This window comes from Anabrus simplex, chromosome 8 (genome assembly GCF_040414725.1).
Source record: "Anabrus simplex isolate iqAnaSimp1 chromosome 8, ASM4041472v1, whole genome shotgun sequence".
NCBI classification, from domain to species: domain Eukaryota; kingdom Metazoa; phylum Arthropoda; class Insecta; order Orthoptera; family Tettigoniidae; genus Anabrus; species Anabrus simplex.
In genome coordinates this window covers 183,368,300-183,390,286 of record NC_090272.1, presented here as the reverse complement: position 1 = coordinate 183,390,286, position 21,987 = coordinate 183,368,300, and the positions used below count along the sequence as shown (strand labels likewise).

Genomic DNA, 21,987 nt, shown 5'->3' with positions numbered 1-21,987 from the left:
TCCTTGAAATAGGTGAAACAATACAGTGAAGGAGAGTATAAAGAAGAAAAGAGGAAAGATAAAAATATTGGAAGCAGGAAAAGTGGTGGAGACTGGAAATGGGAGCTGAAGAAGAAGTCAATAGATCTTTAGCTGTGATGGAAGCAGGATTTTTTTTTTAAATTTAAAATTCATTTTCATATAAAATTGCAAGTCCCTTTTATTTTTTAGAGTGCATCATGAAACTTGACAAGTTGTTTCACTCCCAATGAACCCTGATCTGATATGGATCCGATGTTTTCAAGCCTGGCGAGACGTCTGTTGTGAAGTCTATACAATTTATTGCTATATTCTTTAATTTTATAACATCTTTGAATGTTAAAAATAAGAATACTTGTTTGTTTTAGAAGCTGTTGGTAATTATTTGATTAATTGTGGTAGTAAATTATTCCCCAACCCCTTCCTTTCTTTCTCTCTCAAGAATATTTATGAAGGTATATCTTTGTGTCATTCACTTAGAAATCAGCACGTAGCACTGCTTCTGTGATGGTTGTGGTGGTATGTTATCTATAATAATAAAAGAAAGTGTTTGTCTGTTTGTGCACTATGCCCAGCCAAATCTCCGGCATGCAGAGATCTGAAATTTTGAAAAGAGTAGATGGAATAGGGTCCAAATGCACCTCGAAGCCGGATTTTTCATTTTCGCTTTCGTTGGTGAGTTATGAACGAAAAACCATCGGAAAACGTGTTTTGGGATATGACAATCCAACGTGCTGTTACCAAGATTAAATGTATAGATTCACTGTTGCTAGGCAACGTACATAAGATAGGTAGAGAACACAAGTCAAGGAGCCATTTTCGGCCCCAGACACGAAGAGCCAAATTCAGTCCGTAATATCCGGAAGTGTTTGTGTGTACGTGTGCGATGCCCAGGCAAATCTACGGCACGGTGTGATCTGAATTTTTTAAGATAGGCTTATTTTTCGATGAATATTTATACAGGTAAAGACCTCTTTCTTCTTCATCCATTCCCTTTTCCAGATTCTCTCTGGGTAGGGTAGTGTACCAAAGCCCTCCACCTTACTCGATCTTTCCACCATTCCTCTTCTAGTACTTTATTGCTATCAACTCCCTGGTTTTGGAAGAGGGAAGAACTGCACATCACAAATTCTCCATTTGACCGACCATATTGAAGATGGTTTTGAAAATCGGAAAAGAACTGGAGCAGTCTTCATCGAGGCTCTTTTTCTTATTGAAAGCAACTGTACTCAATACTCTTCTGCTGACTTGCTAGGCCTAATACATAAGAGGATTTTCTTTCAGGGTTTACTCCCTTAGCCTTTGAGGATGCCTTCTTCGTCCTACAAGGCAGTAGGTTCCATCTGTACACCCCAGAAGGATGGATTGCCTCTTCCGCCATCTCCACCGTACCGAAGTCCATCTTCTCCGCCGTAGATGCCGTTGAGGTCTTCACCCTTAACCCAGGGCAAGGGCCCTCCATATTTATGACCCCTGGAGAGAGGGTGTCCCAGTATTTTAAAACCCCCAGGAATTGGGCTACCTGTTGGTCTGCGGGTTGTATTGGTTATTTCAACCAGCCCTACATACTGTAGGGGCCCCCTATCCGCCACCTGGGGACGCGCTCTGTAGGGGTCAGGTTCCCCTGGTTACTTATTGGAAGTTAACCCCACCCACAAGTAGTAAGGTTATTTGCAGTAAACAGAACTGCAAGGAAGGAATTTGACAGAAAGGTAGAAGGAAGACGACCTGTGGGAAGGCCACAAAGGAAATGGAAAGATTTAGTTAAGAGCGATGTACTGCTGAGAGGTCATGATTGGGACAAGTTGATGGAGGAAGAATGGTACAAGGACAGGATGAGATGGAGGAGGCTCATATACCACACCCGGGAAACTGGAGATGGTTTAGGATGATGATGATGATGATGATGATGATGATGATGATGAGTCTTCATCAACCTGACTGTGGCCTGTGACACAGTCACCAAATTCTGTTGAGTAAACTTTATAAGATGACAAAGGACAAGAAGCTGACTGAATTTCTTCGATGTCTTCGTGAAAATCGAAGATTCGTTGTAGATTTCCAAGGGCGACATAGTAGCTGGAAGAACCTCAGGAATGGCCTACCCCAAGGTAGTGTTTTGTCTCCAATATTATTTAATATTTACACGAATGATCAACCCTTGGCAAAAGGAACAAAAAGCTTCATTTATGCAGATGATCGAGCTGTTGTCACCCAGGGTGATCAGTTTGAGAGTGTTGAACGGAGACTAAATGAAGCCTTAGATGACCTGAGTCCATACTACATAGAAAACCATCTAAAACCTAACACCTTAAAGACGCAAGTTTGCTCTTTTCACTTAAAGAATATGCAGGCAATAAGAAAACTGAAGATTTTCTTGGAAGATTCTCTCTTGGATCATTGCTCAACACCTAAATATCTAGGGGTGACAATGGATCGTGTACTCGCGTATGAACAACATTGTCTTAACATGAAACACAAAGTATCTACGCGAAATTCCATTCTTCGCAAGTTATGTGGTACCAGCTGGGGAATGCAAGCTCAAATAATGAGAACTACTGCTTTAGCAATGAGCTACTCTGCAGCATAATATGCATGCCATATTTGGTATAGATTATGTCATGCCAAACAGGTGGATATTGCTTTAAATGAAACTTGCCGGCTTATAACTGGTTGCCTAAGATCTACACCTTGTGATAAGGCATATTGCTTGGCTGGCATTGCTCCCCCAGATATTAGACGTGAAGTAGCTGCCAAACATGAAAAATCTAAAGTAGACATTTCCCAAACACATCCATTACATGATTATCAACCTGCTCAACAACGATTGAAATCAAGGAGAAGTTTTCTTCATTCTACTGAGTAACTTTTGGGGTCACCTCAATCATAAAGACTAACTTCCTGGAAATCCAGAAACCTTCATCTCAATGGATGGATGGATGGATGGATGGATGGATCCATCTGAAATGCTTCAAGCCGGTTATGAAGAATAATATATAAGTAATAATAATAACAACGTAAACGTTTCCACCTTTTCAATACTAAAATATATTCACAAAATTATAAATTACACGGTACTAGTTTCGACCCATCTAGGGGTCATCATCAGCCGTATTGGAGCAAAGATCACTTTTGGCGAAATCCTATAACCATTAACGGTTATGAAGAGTCGTGGTCTACATGGAAGAGTCTGAACACACTGCGATCTGGGGTCGGTCGATCTAAGAACAATATGAAGAAGTGGGGTCTATCTGAATAGTCAACCCTCTGTGTCTGTGGAGAAGAACAAACCATGGCGCACCTCCTTAATTGCAACTCCTGCCCTGTCGTTTGCACCATACAAGATTTAGTAAAGGCCACACCAAATGGTCGAGATCTTTTCAAATTCTGGTCCGATATGATATAATTGTTACTTTGAATGTACCTCTAGTATGTTGTTACCAGTTAGGCCTATCTAATTATTTTTCATTCTTAACTAATAATTTATATGATGTATTGCTTCTGATACAAATAAATAAATCTGCATTGTTGTATTCCCAATCTGTGCCTCTGTCATTGTTTTCCATATTAAATTCCTTGGGGCACTGTCATATGCCTTTTCAATATCTAGAAACGTTACTACCATGTCCTTTCCATATACCCAATATCTTTCCATCAAATGTGGACCTGCCTCTTCTGAATCCATACTGGTGTTCTGCCAATTTTCCCTCTACTTTGTCTGTTATTCATCTATCCAGGATTCTTTCAAGGATCTTAGCTGTATGAGGTATCAGTGTCACTCCTCTGTAATTTTCACATTGCTTCCTGTCTTCTTTCTTGAAAATGGGTATAATGACCTCTTTCGTCCACTCTTTTGGAACAGTCTTTTCTCTCCATATCACTCTGAAGAGTCTATACAACCACTGTAGACTCCTGCTGCTATTATTTCTATGGTGACCTCGTCAATTCCAGCTGCCTTGCCTCATTTCATTCTTTTAGGGACCCACTAAATCTGGTTCTTCGATTTCTCCTTGTACCAAGGTATTTTGCACGTTGTAAAGCTGTTCAAAGTATTTTCCCCACCTTTGCAATATATTCTGCTTCTATGTCATCACTTCCTCCTGTTCATTTTTAATGAAGTTAGCGCCTTCTCCTGGGTTTTTCTTCTTTTTAACCTACTGGAATAAGATCTTTTTGTTTCTGGTTGTATCTTCTTGCAGAGATTCAGTGAATTTTTGTCAGCATTTCTTTTTCTCTTCTTGAACCACCTTGGAGCACTCCTTCTTGCAGTGCCTGTATTCTGTTTTGCATTCTGTTGTTCTGTTTCTCAGCCGTCTTTTCCAAGCTTGTTTCTTCCTTTTAACTATATCTTTTACCCTGTCATTCCACCAGAGTGCTTCTTGATCTTTCTTCCTGCCTGATACTCTTCCACAGGACAGGTAAAGACCTGTTTGCATTAGTTGTTTATATTACATTTAATCATTTTATTAATTTATCGCCCGATAGGATTCCCAACTCGACCTCGAAATATTCTTATCTAAGCTAAGACGAAACCAAAGCGTGCGTTTAACTTTCCCAACACATGTAATCATTGCGATCGAAACCATCCATGGATTTGACTCTACCTCAACATAATGCAGTGATATCAATTTTATATAATTTTCACTTCCCAAAAAACTAGTTATTTATTTCTTACTGTATTGTCCGGCTCCATGGCTAAATGGTTAGTATGCTGGCTTTTGGTCACAGGGGTCCCGGGTTCGATTCCCGGCAGGGTCGGAAATTTTAACCATCATAGATTAATTTTACCGGCACGGGAACTGGGTGTATGTGTCGTCTTCATCATCATCCTCATCACGACGCGCAGATCACCTACGGGTCTCAAATCAAAAGACCTGCACCTAGCGGGCCGAACATGTCCTCGGACACTCCCGGCACTAAAAGCCATACGCCATTTCATTTCTTGCTGTATTTACCTGATATTCATTTTATTCACTAAACTGTCAGAGAATACTATGAGGATTTCAGTATATCGGCAATAAAACGTGAACCATGTTTTCTTTCAACTAACTCAATCTTATATTTTATTATTTTATATTTTATTCAGAGGAAACATATGATAGATAAACAAGGAATAGTAAACTGAGGGAGCTGGTCGTGCGATTAGGGGCAGGCATCTGTGAGCTTGCATTCGGGAGATAGTGGGTTCGAACTTCATTGTCGGCAGCCCTGAAGATGGCTTTCAGTAGTTTACCATTTTCACGCCAGGCAATTGCTGGGGGTTGTACCTTAAGGCCATGGCTGCTTCCTTCAAACTCCTAGCCCATTACTATCCCATCATCGCCATAAGATCTATCTTTGTCGGTGCGATGTAAAGCCAATTTAAAAAAGAAAGGGAAAGAAAAAGGAATAGTAATACGTACACCAGTTAAGATGCCATTTTAAGTCCATGCCATAGGAAGCTATTTTTGTTCTGTCCGTGATATCCAGAATTGCTTGTCTGTGTGTATGTATGCGATGCCCAGCCACATGTACAGGACATAGAGATCTGAAATTTTTAACATACGTGGGCACAGCATTTTACCGATCACTCATGGCTGTGTCAAATAACGGTTTTTGCTTCAAGAAATGAAGCTGTTAATGTCAACAGCAAGACTTTTACAGAATAGCATCTAACACGGTTGAATTAATAAATGGGGGCGAAGCCACAGGCACATGCTATAGTTAATATATCATAGATGAATGTAAAAAAGTAAAGCAGAGAACTTTCCTGAAATTGGTAAAAAAAACTTAAATATGTACCCAAGTTAATTCTTTTTAATTCCAGTATATCTGCAATAAAATGCAAGTCTGAGAATTTTTGACTTCGCAGAGATACTGCAACATTAAGCGTCGCGCCCCATCGGATGAATGATGAGCCCTCTACACTCAGGGTCTTAACGGGTTCTTTTCGTTGTAGGGGCTATTTCAGAGAGTCGCATTACCTCGGCTAGCTAGGGTGTCTGGATTGGTGCATAACTTTGATGGTTCGAGTTCCAGAACTCTGATAGTAGTGCATCTCGAGTACGGTATTCATAATGTCATGATATTGGATTGAATCGTAATGGTCGACATAGCCTCACAGTTAACAATCATCGCCATTACAATCTTAATATACACTTACATATGTAACATACATATCTATTTACATTATTGATTCTGTAGTAAACACCTGAATGGCACGCTCTTCGTGACTAATTATCTGGTGAACTTTCACTATCACATCTCAAACTCACTTCATGACTTTCATTACACAGCACGTTTCACTACAACAATCACTTAAGTACACATGAGCTCATCACAAGCCTCTTAAGCATATCACGATATCATACCACACTGAATTATTAATTATCATCATAACGATCAACATTTGCAGGCACTTAATATTCACTTGGCACACACCATTATTTATATATTCATATCACTTCATTTCATATTATTATCGCTTGTAGCTTCACATTTATTGTATTACTTACCTGCGCGACATCTTCTCTAATACCACAGTATGCCATAGTCTTGCTTATCATCATCATAATAACATGCTGTGATCAACTACTCGAAGAATAGTTCGCCCTTGAATTCACAAAGTTCATTATCACAATATACGCAACGAATTACATTTCCATTACCCGTGTGTTACCAGCGTTTACATCACATCTCAGATATGCCTAGATCATACCTTAACACACGTCATATATGCTCGCATAAGCCTGTAAACCTTGCAGTAATTATGATACTTCATAATGTAAACAACGCCAAAGTCTACTCCCTTCCATGAAAAAACATTCACGCACATGATACCGTGAAATTTATAACACTGTGTCACCAAACACATGTGTAAATTGCTATATGTCAAATAATTCAGAATCAAATTGCTTATTGTGCACTTATTCTCACGTCTCAACGAACTACTTCAGGACATGTCCTAATACTACTATCTTACATTATAGCTACTAAGAAATGCAACAAAAATCTGACCATGAAAGGACATTATGAATTTAAGGATGATTACTGACTGGAAGACCAGGGTAGAGGAAGCGCATGGTCTAAGTAATCCTTCCCCAGAACCACGCCTTTGTCTCGGCTGGAACCCGCTCTCACGTATTAGTTCTCCATGTTATTATTAATACCTGGGCTTGTTTTGGGAACCATTATTACACTCTAATGTAGATCAAACCTGAAACAAGCTAGCATTAGTTTACCAAATTCACAAAGAATCATTATTATGTTCAACAATGCATACACTCATCAATATGAGTAACTATTCATAAGATACCGACATTGACTTTCCAATTACAGCCTTGGTTTCCATGTAATGGTTTGGCTCTGTATAATTGCTAGAACATATCAATGCCTATCAATACATAGGTGTCTCCACCGTTACTCTTACCATCTCTCGATCTTTTACTTTACATGACATTACCCTGTTTCCATTCCCTTTGGTTTCATCTTGTATAATACACTTTATAATCTACCTACAATTTAAATTTAACATTATATACATAAATTTATACATCTTCATGCTTAAAAGAGAGTATAAAATCTCTATTTTCATGTTCACTCTCTTGCGTTCTCGACGTATGTAGATGGATGCAGGTCCAGACTGTTCCAGCGCCATGTTTCTGGGCCTCGTGTTCTCCGTCGTCACTCGCGCTGTCGCCCTCGTTTCACATGGAAACGGTACAATACCATTCTATGAATCTGCAAATATTTAAGAAATATTAATAAATGAGAGAATGGTTCATATCCAACATTATTTTTATTAATAAACAGTACCTCTATACCAAATTTCATAACAATATGTTTAACAATTGGGAAATTTACTTCTTTTTTTTTTTTTTTTTCAGTTAAATCCATTATTCAAAATCTTAATTTGATTGAATTTCTGTAATTTTTCTCTTCAATAAAGTATGTTGTAGAGTCATAACAGTTATGGATAACATAATGGGATAAACACAATGAAAAATCATTGAGGAAAGAAGGAACAATAGACAGAGGAAAAAAGAACAAACACAAAGGGGCAAGGGGAATCTCCGTATCTTGAAATAGATGGGCTCTGTTTATTAATCCCAGTTCTTCTCCACTCAGGCTGATGACCTAGATGTTAGACCCACTGAAACAAACAAGCATCTTCTACACCCATATCTCCAATGAGCTCTTTTCTGCTTCTGTGCCTCATGAGGAGGGCAGGCATCAACACTCATTGAGGGGTCATTGTCAGAGATGTTCAGTCTTGATGTGGGAAGTGAGGGATATATATTGTCTGTTCCCCTTTATCTTGCTTTCTTCTTATCCCGCTCAGCAAGTGTTGATGCCCGTCATCGTCATAAAGCTGAGAAGTAGAAATGAGCATGTCAGGGGATCAGAAGATATGAACGTAGAAGAATTGGGGTTGATGAAGAGAGAGCCTGTTTGTTTTCTCATATTTTTTCCTCATCTTCCCACACTGACCTGCCATTATGTTTTTCCTATTATGGGTTTTTTCCCACGTTCCTTCCATATGACTTGATTTATCTCATATTTGTTCCTTTCCATTACTTATATTGTTTCACTGTGTAGACGTATTATTTATTTAGTTATGTTAATTCATTAATTAATGACACTGTTTGATTTGTCATTGAACGGCCCAATGCTGATTCACATTCTATACTTCCATTACATTAAACTGTATGCTTAGTAACATTTCTATTACAAATCACATGACAAGCAGAAGATTTTCTCTCTACCCCATGGTCTTGCAGTTTGAGACATGCAAGGTTACTTCTTCCAAAACCACCCTCTCAGATGTCTTTTTTACTGCTGTCAGAGTGAGATGGATCATATAAGTGACTAAGGGTAGCAATAACAGACAGATAACATTTTATACCAGATAATTTTTTCATGTAAATAATCACTGTAAGTAATAACCATGTTAAATTGTGAAACATTTGCTTTTTTCCTCTGAAAATGCAAGCGATCCATTAATTTTGCCTATCAGTGTAGATGATGATGAAAATACTGCTGATGTTATCATTCTCTTTGTGTGAGAGTGGATTATCCAACCACATATACAGGGAACTTGCAATCCCTTTTCATGCATTTGTATCCATTTCGGCTTAATAAAATAATTTTTGTTTTATTTCTTAGTTCATTTTTTAATTTGTTCAGAGAGGAGTTTCCTAGTTGTAAGTTACTTCATCTTAAAACAAAAATAGTCACCACTAGAAAATTCAGCTGTAGATACGTTGCAATTTTAACATCCAATTTTAGATTCAAAATTATCACTTCCATCAGAAAATGCTATATGCTAACATTACTAATGCTAGAAAATTATAAGTTTAATTTTTAAAAGGTTTAAAAATTCTTAGGTTCTTAGGTTAAAATTTTAAAATTGCCATCTCTGTATATAGTCTCTTCCCTTTTTTTTCAGACTCCTCGCACTTACTGTGCAGCTAATTGTGAAGATCTTGCAGAAGTTGTTGCTCATGTCAAAGCAACTAACCCTAATGTTCCTTTGGCTGCCAGCGGCATATCTATGGGCGGGTAAGTTATACAGTGTCTAACATTAAAGCACTGGGCCTACCTTTAATGTAGTTCTAATATGCTTGTAAAGATAGAATGGATATGAGCCAAATTTTCAGACCATAAGAGACACCATGATTTTAGATCGAAAATTTCAGAATAAAATATATTTATCTGTATTTCTCAACCAGGATTTTACCAAGGAATATTACACTCTAAGCACAGGAAAAAAATATCACAGTAAATTGAAATCACTGCAACTGATATTTAGTCCTTCAGTATTTTTATATTCATTTCCACCACCACTCATAATACTGTTGTTTAAACTTTCACTTCCATTATCAGTTTCTGACACTTCTGCAGTACCATCATGTGCAGTGTTCTCCCTAGGTCCTTTTTGATGGGCGCACCGCCCTGCCGTTTTTACAGGTCGCCCGGCTAACATAACCTAGGTAATTGCTAATTACATAATATTTATACATATTTGAATCACTGGTTGCTCCAAATTAAATTGTACATACTGTAAAACTGTTTATTTACACGATATATCACTTCTATCAGCATAATTGCTTCAATTACATCGGAGGTTAAATGTTTAGCTTGACTGTCATGTAGTGTAGTACTCGTGCAGTTGTCTAGATTAATGTGGAATTGCATGCGTGCATTCGATTCCGCATGACGTCACAAAACCCGTATGGCACTCCACAGCAACTGAGTGGTAAGCCCCGGTGTTAGGCCTATATGATTATGAACGAGCAGTAGTTGAACCCCACTTTCAGCGGCCCTGAAAATGGTTTTCCGTGGTTTCCCTTTTTCACACCAGGCAAATGTTGGGGCTGCACCTTAATTAAGGCCACGGTCACTTCCTTCCTACTCCTAGCGCCTTACTATCCCATCATCGCCATAAGACGTATCTGAGTCGGTGTGACGTAAAGCAACTTGTAAATCAAATATAAGAAGAGCGAGCAGTAGAACGCTAGAAGTTCGAAATACTCTTATATCTTGTTCGTAATAATAACTCTAAAATAGTTATATTTTGCAGTTAATGTATACCTGTCTGATATTATTGTCAATACCTGGGAGGAATAAACTGAAATTTTAGCATGTTCATTTTTTACGTAGTATTCTCTGCCCGGCTGCTCATTCCTGTCACCCAGCTGACAAAAATTTCTGGGGAGAACACTGATGTGCTCTGTTGATACCACTTTTCTTGAATGATTTTTCCATGTGATCTGCCTTATTATCATGTTCTTTTACATATTCTACAGCTGCTGATTTAAGTGCTTCACTATACAAACATCCCTTAACAGATGGCATTGTCTCTCTTTTCAAAACAGATTACTGCACTACTTGCATCTGCAACCCAACAGTATAGTTGAGACAGAAAAATATTCCACCTTCTTTGCTGGTCACTATCCCTACCTCTATTTACATCCCCATGTGGGTGGGGACTGTAGAATAACACCCACGGTAACCCCTGCCTGTCATAAGAGACTACTAAAAAGGGCCCCAGGGACTCTTAACTTTGGAGCATGGGTTAGCAACCATGGGGGCCTTAGCTGAAATTTCTTCAAATTACTTGTGCCAGGCTCCTCGCTTTTATCTGTCCTTTCCGACTTCCCTTGGTCAACTCTTGTTTTTTTTTCCGACCCCAACGGTATTAGAGCATTCTAGACCTAGGGAGTCTTTAATTTTCACGCCTTTTGTGGCCTTGGCCTTTCTTTGGCCAATACATTTTTCGAAGTGTCAGATCCCTTCCATTTTTTCTCTCTGATTAGTGTTATATAGAGGATGGCTGTTGAGTTGTACTTCCTCGTAAAACAATAACCACCACCACCACCACTACCATTTATGGTTAGAGAGCTTGTTCAGGGCCATGATATTATAACAATGAATTTCTGTAGGGAGTTGAGTATCTGTGGACCTGCAGATCATACAAAACTGAGAAACTTTACGTTAGTTTTAAAAAAGGTGTATGTTATGTTCTGAAAAATTTGGTAATTTTAAAATAATCTATGTTCATTGGCTGTTGAGTCTTTAACAGCTTTCATTATAAATCATGTCTATATTTTCTGGGCTTGTAGGCCATGAGTTGAATGTGGCTATCCGCCATTGAAATCCTGAAGCACACCAACAGCTTCAACCACAACGAGGAATCTGAATGGGTCAACAAAGCCTGGTTTCCAGTCCAGAAAACTTCAAATCTTGGAGTACAAGGTGGCTGCGGTAGGCCAGAAAAAGCAAATTGAATCAATAGGCTGGCAGCGCTCCATAGCCTACACTAGCATTGGCCAAAGAATAGCCAATCAGCAGCTGCCCCCTCCATGGTGGACCACGGCCTGCACTATATAATGAGGTGGAATTGTGGCACCACTCCATTCCACTGTTAGCTTTGCTGCCATTAAGTCAGTCAGAACCCTTGAAAATGCTGAATGCAGTTGTCAGTGAAATGTCAGGACCGTCATATGCTCCAGGACCACAGCCTTCAAGCCTGGAAAATACAGACATGATTTATGCTCATTGGATTCTGTATACCGTACAGGTTATTTTTAAAAATCCTTTGCATAGTGTGGCACTGTTTCTTATATTCCTGTCGCACAGAACCAAGTGTTCATGATTTCTTTCACCATGTTATTTTCTTGAAAACTTCAGCCATTAAGAATGTTTTTCATATGTTAGAACATATGAAAGTTACTACCAGCAGAGTCTCAATGAAATTTTGAGCTGGGGCAGCAGTGTATTGTGGTGAAAGATAACCCTCCTTGCGAGCACATACTTGTTCTGGAATGCATAGTACAGTTTACTTAGTATTCCATGATAGATACTGTAATTTCCATGTTGAACTCAAGGCAAGAATTTTACAACAGAACTTTTTGTTGTCTCAAGAAAAAAATGCTCTTCGGAGTTGAATTTATAATAATTACTTATAATTTTTCTTTAATAAAGAAGACATGTTTCCCAATTTAAGAATACAATATTCCACTCCAGTGTGTCAGTTAGCTCATCAATTGGAATGGCACATGCCTGCTAGTACACTGTTCATCTTCACTCCAAAAGACTTTGTCATGCCTTACTTCCATTTCTTATCACTTATTATGTACTATTTACAGTTATTCACAAATTCACTTGCATTTGAGTCCTCCACTCGACACTGTTTGTACTCACGACTGTAAAACAAACACACCAGTGTATCCACGTGGCTTCTCATAACACAGTGTCATTCTAGAACAGTTCACAAACTAATTTCCATGCTGTCTGTATTCTGTAAGAAAGAACAATACTTGACAAATAATTTCTGTTTGCATTCTTCAATAATGATCTGTGGAACCCTGGAGCAGCATATCTACTAGAAGTTTTTAAATCCTCTGGTACCATAAACTTGTTCTTCAATTGCATGCATCAAATCATTCTTGATCTTTTCCCTGCTGACCACATACATTTTCACAGTCATATAGTTTCTAAATCATCTCCTTAGCACCACATCATTTGTGGCATGTTCTCCTTGCATGTCAGTAAGTTCATGTCTGCCAGTTTCACATCCTTTAATCAGGGAACTGATAACAGGCTGTAATGGACAAATAGTGTGTCACTCAGTCGTCTTCAAATTCTCTCTCTGATTGGATCGTTTCAAAATGGTATCTGTAGTACTTCTGGCGGGAAATATATGGAAGCTTTCAAGATGTGGTGCTATAGAAGAATGGTAAAGATCTCTTAGACAGAAGAAACATTAAGGAAATACCATTAGTACTTGGAGTACCGAGCTCGATAGCTGCAGTCATTTAAGTGCAGCCAGTATCCAGTATTCGGGAGATAGTGGGTTCAAACCCCACTGTCGGCAGCCCTGAAGATGGTTTTCCGTGGCTTCCCATTTTCACACCAACCTTAGTTAAGGCCAAGGACGCTTCCTCCCACTCATAGCACTTTCCTGTCCCATCGTAGCCATAAGACCTGTCTGTGTCGGTGCGACGTAAAGCGACTCACAAAAAAAAAAAAAAAAAAAAAAAACTGACTGGAAGTAATGCAGCTTCCTTACTTTGATAAACTGGTGGATTATCAGGGTCTGTAAAACTAAAATCATTGCACAGAAAGGTATCGATTTTACTGTCTACTAAATTTATTGAACTACTATTTACAGTTATTCACAAATTCCCTTGCATTTGAGCTCTCCACTCGCAACTGTAACACACATACACCAGTGAATCGAACTACTGTTCTCCACATGGCTTCTCACAGCACAGTGTCATTCCAGAACATTTCACAACTAGCAAGGCTCATTGAACTCCGTGTAAGCTATCTGACAAACTCGTTCCCAATTAATGACTCATCACGGACTTGTGACTGTCTCGTGCTGCTTACTTTCACTGATGATTGATGCACTCAAGACTGACTCACTTGAGTCTTCAGTCTTTACTCTAGAATGGCTGACGTGTGCCGTGCATTCTTTACAAAGGCCCATAGAAGATTCTGGTTGTTTCCACTTTCAAATCATTCGGGGTGCCTGGTCCATTGTTAAATCACCTTCCAGCTTCTTCTAGGAGTTTCCTTATTGCAGGCTTCAACATTTCATTGATGATGTTGTTTTTCTTGCTGCTAGCCCCGTCCACATCGTCTCAGTCTGGGTTCCACTACTCCGCTGTCCTCCTCAAGAGACCCCCTCCAGTTGTGCCGTCACCACCACTTTACTGCAGGCCAGTATCATTTCCTCGGGTAGTGTTACCCTCGCTACTTGGGTAGCATTCCAGGCCATCAGAACATAACTTCTTGATGACCCAGCCATAGCACGTTGTCCCATATCAGTGGTCTCTTCATAAGCCCAGAGCACATGGAGTACCAAGATGACCCCATCAGCGATGTCTGTGACAAGGCCCAGACCCGTTGACATCTCCGTCCCAACGTCAAGTCCAGTAGTGCCTCCTTCATGTGACGGATAGTCTCCGAAAGCTGACCACAGCACGTAAAGGCAATTTAGCTTCCTCTCTGCCCCTTTGCTGTGTCCGGTCTAGCGACGGTGAATGCCACCCCCATGTCTACCGTGACACAGCACGGCTCATCTGTCACCTGTTCATGATCAGGCTGACATCACTCCTTTCAGTGACTTCTGTAGCACTAAGCAGGTTCAAACAACGATAAGACATAGTAAATGTAAACATTAATAAAATAATGAAAGCTACTAAAGGTAAGAAATAAGGAAAGGATGTAGAAGAACAGGGGTCTACTCAGGCGGGGAACGTAGATTTTCTTTTTATGGGTTTCGGTCAAAAATAGTGTGTTAACAAATGACCCTATATTTATTAACAATTAATGAATACACATAATAAAACATATAATTTCAAAAGAATTAAGATTTTTGAAATAGACATAAAAACTTAAGAGTTTACCAAAGATTCGACATCAACAAAACTTATATTAAATCAAAATGATTTTAACGATGTACTCAATAGCACAAGTGGGTGATATAACTTTGATCCTTTCCCTACACTTGAGAATAAATATTTTACCAGAAATAAGAATACAGTTTTTACGAGAACCAAATGACAAAAACAAATTTAAAACAGGAAGGTTAAAACTACTTTTTAAGAAACTAAAATGTCTCAAGATTAAGGGAAACTTAAGTGTTGTCACACAGCAGTTATGTTAAGAACTACTTTGCAGAGTGTATGTAAATTAACATAATGCTCAAAATTGAAAGTACAAGCCTAAAATCTGTACTGAGAAGATACCCTCTATCTTTATGCTGGACTAAGCCCATTTTTAAAGGTCAAGCACCCCAGGATATTTAGAAATGTACAAGTTATAGAAACGTTTAACAATGTTTAAAAAGGGCTTGCCTTAAAAGGTTAAAGAAATATGTGGAGTCAGCCAATTACTACCACATTTCCGCGTAACATATTAAACTCCGAAGATTAAAGAGAAGAGTAGAAATCCCTGTTCCCAAAAGAAATAAAATCAAAGTTACATTGTTAAGTTAAAGAAGGAAGATTACGTCATGAATCAGGAAGGCTCCCAGTGAAGCGGAGCAACTCCGAACCCACGTCCAATCTATGCCAGACTCAACAAGAAAGTGATACACTTTAAGCTGCATCTCCAGGGAGGAGGGCGCACTCACGCGGCAAAAACACCCAGATCAGCATAAATAAACAACCAATGAGAGTGCAGGATTTTTATCACATGATCTTTAACCAATGAAATTTAAACTTATTCGCTCCTGGCTCCATCCACATTGTTGCAGATGTGCTGCAATTATTCTCTCTGTCTCTCTTTCACATTTTTGTCAGCTGCCCTGCGCTTAGCCTCGATTGTCATATTAATACAGTTTATACTCAAGTATTTGTTTGTTCTGTTTCCATTAATTCATTTAAAATTTCCATAGAAGATGTTATCATACCCGTTTCTGCATAGTCTCTGTGGCATCTTCTTGCTCAGGTATCGCCTCCTGCTCTTCGTCATCACCCAGAGGAGATTTATTTATTTATTTATTTATTTATTTATTTATTTATTTATTTATTTATTTATTTATTTATTTATTTATGTCAGAAGCACTTACAATGATTGAAGTTAATCTTACTATGTATAAAATTGGATGTATGTATGTGTGTAAATGACAATCTCCTAAACCACTGGAGCAATTTCAATCAAACTTGGTAACACTTACGACTTACTATCTGAAGACGAACACTGTAGGGGTAAGCCATCCATAGCTCCCTTAGGAGTGTGTGTGTGTGTGTGTGGGGGGGGGGGGGAGATAGAAAAATAATCGAAAAAATCTTGAATCCGCAGTTTATGGTGTTATGGTGTCGCTGAGATGAATAGTGACACTCTCGATTTTTAAAAGTCAAAGTTCAGCTCCCTTTCAAGTGGGGGGCGAGGGGGGAGTGATATATAAAATTAAACAAAAATAGTGTCAAATACATACTGTAGTTTTCGGGGTTGTCGAGGTGAATAGTACAGTCCGGATTTTTTGTATCAGGAGACAAACCACGTGGGGGGGGGGGTAAGACAGCCCAGGAACCCTTATGGGCGAGGGGGATCAGATATACAAATTAATGAAAATAGTGTTGAATCCATACTTTTTGGGGTCGCTGAGATGAATAGTGACACACTGGAATTTTTTAAAGTCAAAGTTTAGCCCCATTTGGGGTGGGGGGCAAGGGGGAGTGATATATAAAATTAAATGAAAATAGTGTCGAATCCATACTTTTCGGGGTCGCCAAGGGGAATTGTACACTCCGGATTTTTAGTATCAGGAGACAAACCACATGGGGGTAAGACAGCCCAGGAACCCTTAAGGGCGCTCAGATGCACAAATTAACAAAAATATTGTCAAATCCATACTTTTTGGGGTCGTTGAGATGAATAGTGACACTCCGGATTTTTTTAAAGAACAAGTTCAGCCCCCTATGGAGTTGGGGGCAAGGGGGGAGTGATATATAAAATTAAACAAAAATAGTGTCGAATACATACTTTTCGGGATCGCCGAGGTGAATTGTACACTCCGGATTTTTAGTATCAGAAGACAAACCACGTGGGGGTAAGACAGCCCAGGAACCCTTAGGGGCAGGGGGGGCGAGGGGGGTGAGATATTAAAATCATCAAAAGTAGTGTCGAATCCATACTTTTCGGGCTCGCTAAAATGAATAGTGACACTCTGGAATTTTTAATGTCCAAGTTCAGTCCCTTCGGGGTGGGGGTGATTGAGGAGTAATATATAAAAATAATAGAAAACAGTGTTAAATCCATAGTTTACGTGGTCGCTGAGATGAATAATGACACTCCGTATTTTTAGTATCAGGAGACAAATCACGCAGGGGTAATACACCCCAGGAACCCTTAGGGGCAGGGGGGGGGGGGGCAAGGGGCCTGAGATATAAAAATCATCAAAAGTAGTGTTGAATCAATACTTTTCGGGGTCGCTGAGATGAATAGTGACACTCCAGAATTTTTTAAAGTCCAAGTTCAGCCTCCTTCGTGGTGGGGGGGCGATAGGAGAGTGATATATAAAAATAATCAAAAATGGTGTTGAATCCATACTGTAGTTGTCGGAGTTGCTGAGATGATTAGTGAGACTCCAGATATTTTATAAGTCCAAGTTCATCACCCTTTGGGACGGGGGCGAGGGGGGAGTGATGTATAAAATTAATTGAAAATAGTGTTGAATACATAGTTTTCGTGGTCGCCGAGGTGAATTGTATACTTCGGATTTTTATTATCAGGAGATGAACCATGTGGGGGTTGGGCACCCCAGGAACGCTTAGGGACGGGGGGAGGGCAAGGGGGTGAGTTATAAATATCATCGAAAATAGTGTCAAATCCATACTTTTCGTGCTTGCTGAAATGAATAGCAACACTCCAGAATTTTTTAATGTCCAAGTTCAGCCCTCTTCGTGGTGAGGACGATGGGCGAGTGATATATTTAAATAATAGAAAATAGTTTCGAATACATAATTTTCGGGGTCGCTAAGATGATAGTGGCACTCCGGATTTTTAGTATCAGAAGACAAACCACGTGGGAGTAATACACCCCAGGAACCCTTAGTGGTGGGCCGGGGGGTGAGGGGGCTGAGATATACAAATCATCGAAAGTAGTGTCGAATCCATAATTTTTGAGATCGCTGAGATAAATAGTGACACTCCGGAATTTTTTAAAGTCCAAGTTCACCCCTCATTCGTGGTGGGGGCGATGGGAGAGTGATATATAAAAATAATCAAAAATAGTGTCGAAGCCATTCTAGGCATTTTAGAAACTTAAAACTTGGTACCAGACTAGCTGATGACTTCAGGATCCCTAGAAAAATCTAAAATTCTCAAAATTCTCTGAGGGGGACACGCTGGGAGTTTCAAATCTGGATAAGAACACAGTCAGTGATATTTATCCAGAATGATAAGCCATAGGTTTCATGGGCTTAAACGTTTCCTGAAAGTCCTAATGTTTAACCCCCTCCCCCATATCAAGATGGCAGCACCATCTCCCAGACGATTGATATTTGGCAGAATTATAGCTTTTAGCCTGTAACCAACGGAAAATTTATGAGATGTTTAAAAATTTTATTTTTTACCCCCGAAAAATATCGAAATACGGAGGCAATTTTAATGATGGTGCAGACCTTCCTTAGAGGTATTTCGTGGCTAAATGGTAAGTCGTATCACAAAATGGATGGCACAATCTCTGTTCAATTTGAAGTGATCTACAACTTTCATCTTATGACCTTTTGTCGTATCTCTATCCCTTATACGTTAAATTTGGCTCTATTTCTGGATTTACCTAAATTTTGCACTTTGTACGTATAATTGATGGTAAGTAATTCACTGTGTGAAAACCTTACATAAATTTCACCCTATTCAACGTTCATGAAAAAATCTTACCTTTAAATGGATAAGATACGAGGAAATATCATAGGGCCAGCCATTTAGATCGCTAAATGAGGCCAAAGGCGTCTTTTCGTGCAATCCGTTTTTCGATATGATGCACCGTTTAGCAGGAGTTATTCTGTAAATGAAGGTGAACATGCATATACTTCCGTATGTTGATTTACATTTATTCATTTAAGTTGATTTGTAGTGATCTAGAAGGGGTGTGTCTGACATTGTAATTAATACTATACAAATCAATAGTGACTGTCAGCAGGAGTGCTTCTGCTGTTGTAATCCGTACTCCCCTCATCGACTTTAACTGGCGGTAGGAATGGGGTCCTCTTCCAACACCTGTGTACCATTGTAATGAATAATTCCCTTCTTGATTTGACTTGCAGAATGCAGGGGAGCGTGCATTTTTTTTTCAAAACGCTTTTACCTGATTCTCTTTATCATTAGGTATAGGTGCCGCCTTGCAAGGGTGCCCCTGATTTTAAACAAATTTACCCATCAAAATGTGACTTACGTTACGCATAGTGAATTGCGGTGGACAAGTGGACCTGTCGTTACCATGACAACTCCGCAACTGGCATTTTACATTGGAAACAACGTCTGCGGACCTCCCTATGCTTTTTCTCGTATAACGCCAAGAGACATGCAATTTAAAAGTTCTTATTCACTTCATGTACAGTAATTTACTTTGATATTCGTATACAATGTAGAATACCGTAGCGAAGCACGGGTACATTTGCTAGTATGATAATAATGCATAATATGTACATGAACAATATAGCATTGAATTGATAGTTTGTTTACACTATTGCTGCTCTTAAGTTAGCAACATAGATTGCATTTGGTGTAGGACAAATCAGGTCTTCCAGGGTACATGATGTTGGACTCTGACTACATTGGAGCAGGTGGGAGGACGTCTGCACTTTGACACATTCACATAGCGGCAACTCCGTACGGAAACCCCATTTCATTAAGTTATTCTTGCATTTAGTAACACCTGACCGTAATCTATTGAGCAATCTCTGTGTGGTCCATTTCTCTGTGTATCCAGTGGGAAGTTTTTCACAGGGTGTGAGCCATCCCTCAGGGCTGTAAAAACTTGTACATCAAAGATCAGTTCGGGAATGCTGTGGTGTCCTGACAGGGGCCTTTGTTGTTCTGAGGAAGCTGTTCCTTGATTTTAGTCATGGGATTTTTGGTTAATATCCATGTAAAGGATGTGCTTGAGAAGTTTGCACCTTGTACATCTCATGTTTGCCGCTACCTTTCTACAGATGTCAGGAGGTGCAATACCAGCAAGGCAATAAAGCTTGTCAAGCGGAGTGGGCTTTAAGCACCCGGTGATGATCCGACAAATATCATTAAGAGCAACATCTATTAATTTGGCATGACTAGATTGAGACCACACTGGGCTTGCATATTCCCCGGCAGAGTAACAGAGTGCAAGGGAAGATTTTTTTACAGTGGTAGAATTAGCTCCCCATGTGGTGCCTGTTAACTTCCTTATGTTGTTTCTGGCTGCCAATTTTTGTTTGGTATTCAGGTAATGCCTCCTGTAAATTAAAGCACGATCGAGGGTGATTCCTAGATATTTTGCAGTTGTGAAGTGTTCTAATGTGATTCCTTCCCAGGTAATGTTAAGGGTTTTTGATGTCTGCCTGTTTTTAAGGTGGAAAGCGCAAGTCTGTGTTTTACTGGGATTTGGTCTCAAGTGGTTCTCCCTATAATAATCAGACAAATCTGTCAATGCCTTAGTAAGTGTCTGTTCATCATTTTCAAAATAATGAGCTTGGGCAAGTATGGCACAATCATCTGCATAGATGAAACTCTGCATTCCCTCAGGTAATGGTTGATCTTTAGTATAAACATTGAACAGCGCTGGAGAAAGCACACTACCCTGGGGTAATCCATTCCTCTGCGATCTTCATCTCCTTCTTTTTCCTTGAAATCCAACAAAGAATCTTCTATTTTCAAGGATATTCATTACGAAGCAAGTTAGTATATATACCGGGCGAGTTGGCCGTGCGTGTAGAGGCGCGCGGCTGTGAACTTGCATCTGGGATATAGTAGGTTCGAATCCCACTATCGGCAGCCCTGAAAATGGTTTTCCGTGGTTTCCCATTTTCACACCAGGCAAATGCTGGGGCTGTACCTTAATTAAGGCCACGGCCGCTTCCTTCCAACTCCTAGGCCTTTCCTATCCCATCGTCGCCATAAGACCTATCTGTGTCGGTGCGACGGAAAGCCCCTAGAAAAAAAAAAGTAGTAGTCTGTGATTTATTGTATCATAAGCTATGCTACTGTTAGATCAGTAAATACAGCTCCTGTGATCTCTTTCAATTTTGACCCAGAGTAGTTCATCTGTTACTTTGTTACTTTAGGGAGCAGGCACTACTTGCTCTACTCATGACATCCCCCATGGGTGGAGGCAGTAGAAAATATCTACAGTATCCCCTGCCTGTCCTAAGAAGTGAATAAAAGGGGGACCAGGGCTCTGAACTTTGAGGCATGGGTTGGGAACCATGGTTCCCCTAGCAGAGTTTGGCTTTGCTTCCACTTAATTTTGCAAGGCTCCTCACTTTCATATTCCCTACACAATCTCTCTTGTTAACTCTTATTCTCTTCCAATCCCAACCATATTAGGTTTGTGAGGCGTAGGGAGTCTTTCATTTTCATGCCCTTTTATGGCCCTTCCTTTTTTTTTTTTTCCAATAAATTCATTCTTCAGTCTTCCATTTTTTCTCTGATTAGTGTTAAAAGAGGATGGGTGTTTAGCTGTACTTCATCTTAAAATAATAATCACCACCATCACCACCACCGCCTGTGATGGTTGTCCATTGAGAAAGAATACAGGTACCTGATAGGCTTCATGCATACAGTGGTGGTTCTCATAGTGACCGCACAGAAAAAATGTGAATTCTTTTGTCCATGATAGTAGTAGTAGGAGTATGGATCATGCAGAATGAACGTGGTATTTTTGAACTGTTCTTGCTAAGCTATTCTTTCCTGTCCTTCGTATTTATCATACTTCTTGGCAAGAGAAATAAAATAATGGCACTGCAGGTTAAATTACAAATTATGATTTAATAT

At 39.5% G+C, this 21,987-nt stretch overlaps 1 protein-coding gene across 1 annotated transcript in view; it reads left to right on the top strand.

Moving 5' to 3' along the window:
* Hydr1 (phospholipase Hydr1) overlaps positions 1-21,987 on the top strand; it is a 96,241-nt gene that overhangs the window by 33,526 nt on the left and 40,728 nt on the right. The window contains exon 4 of the mRNA XM_067152559.2: positions 9,446-9,558. Within this exon, the coding sequence (XP_067008660.1) occupies positions 9,446-9,558 (113 nt within the window). The remainder of the gene's footprint in view (positions 1-9,445; positions 9,559-21,987) is intronic.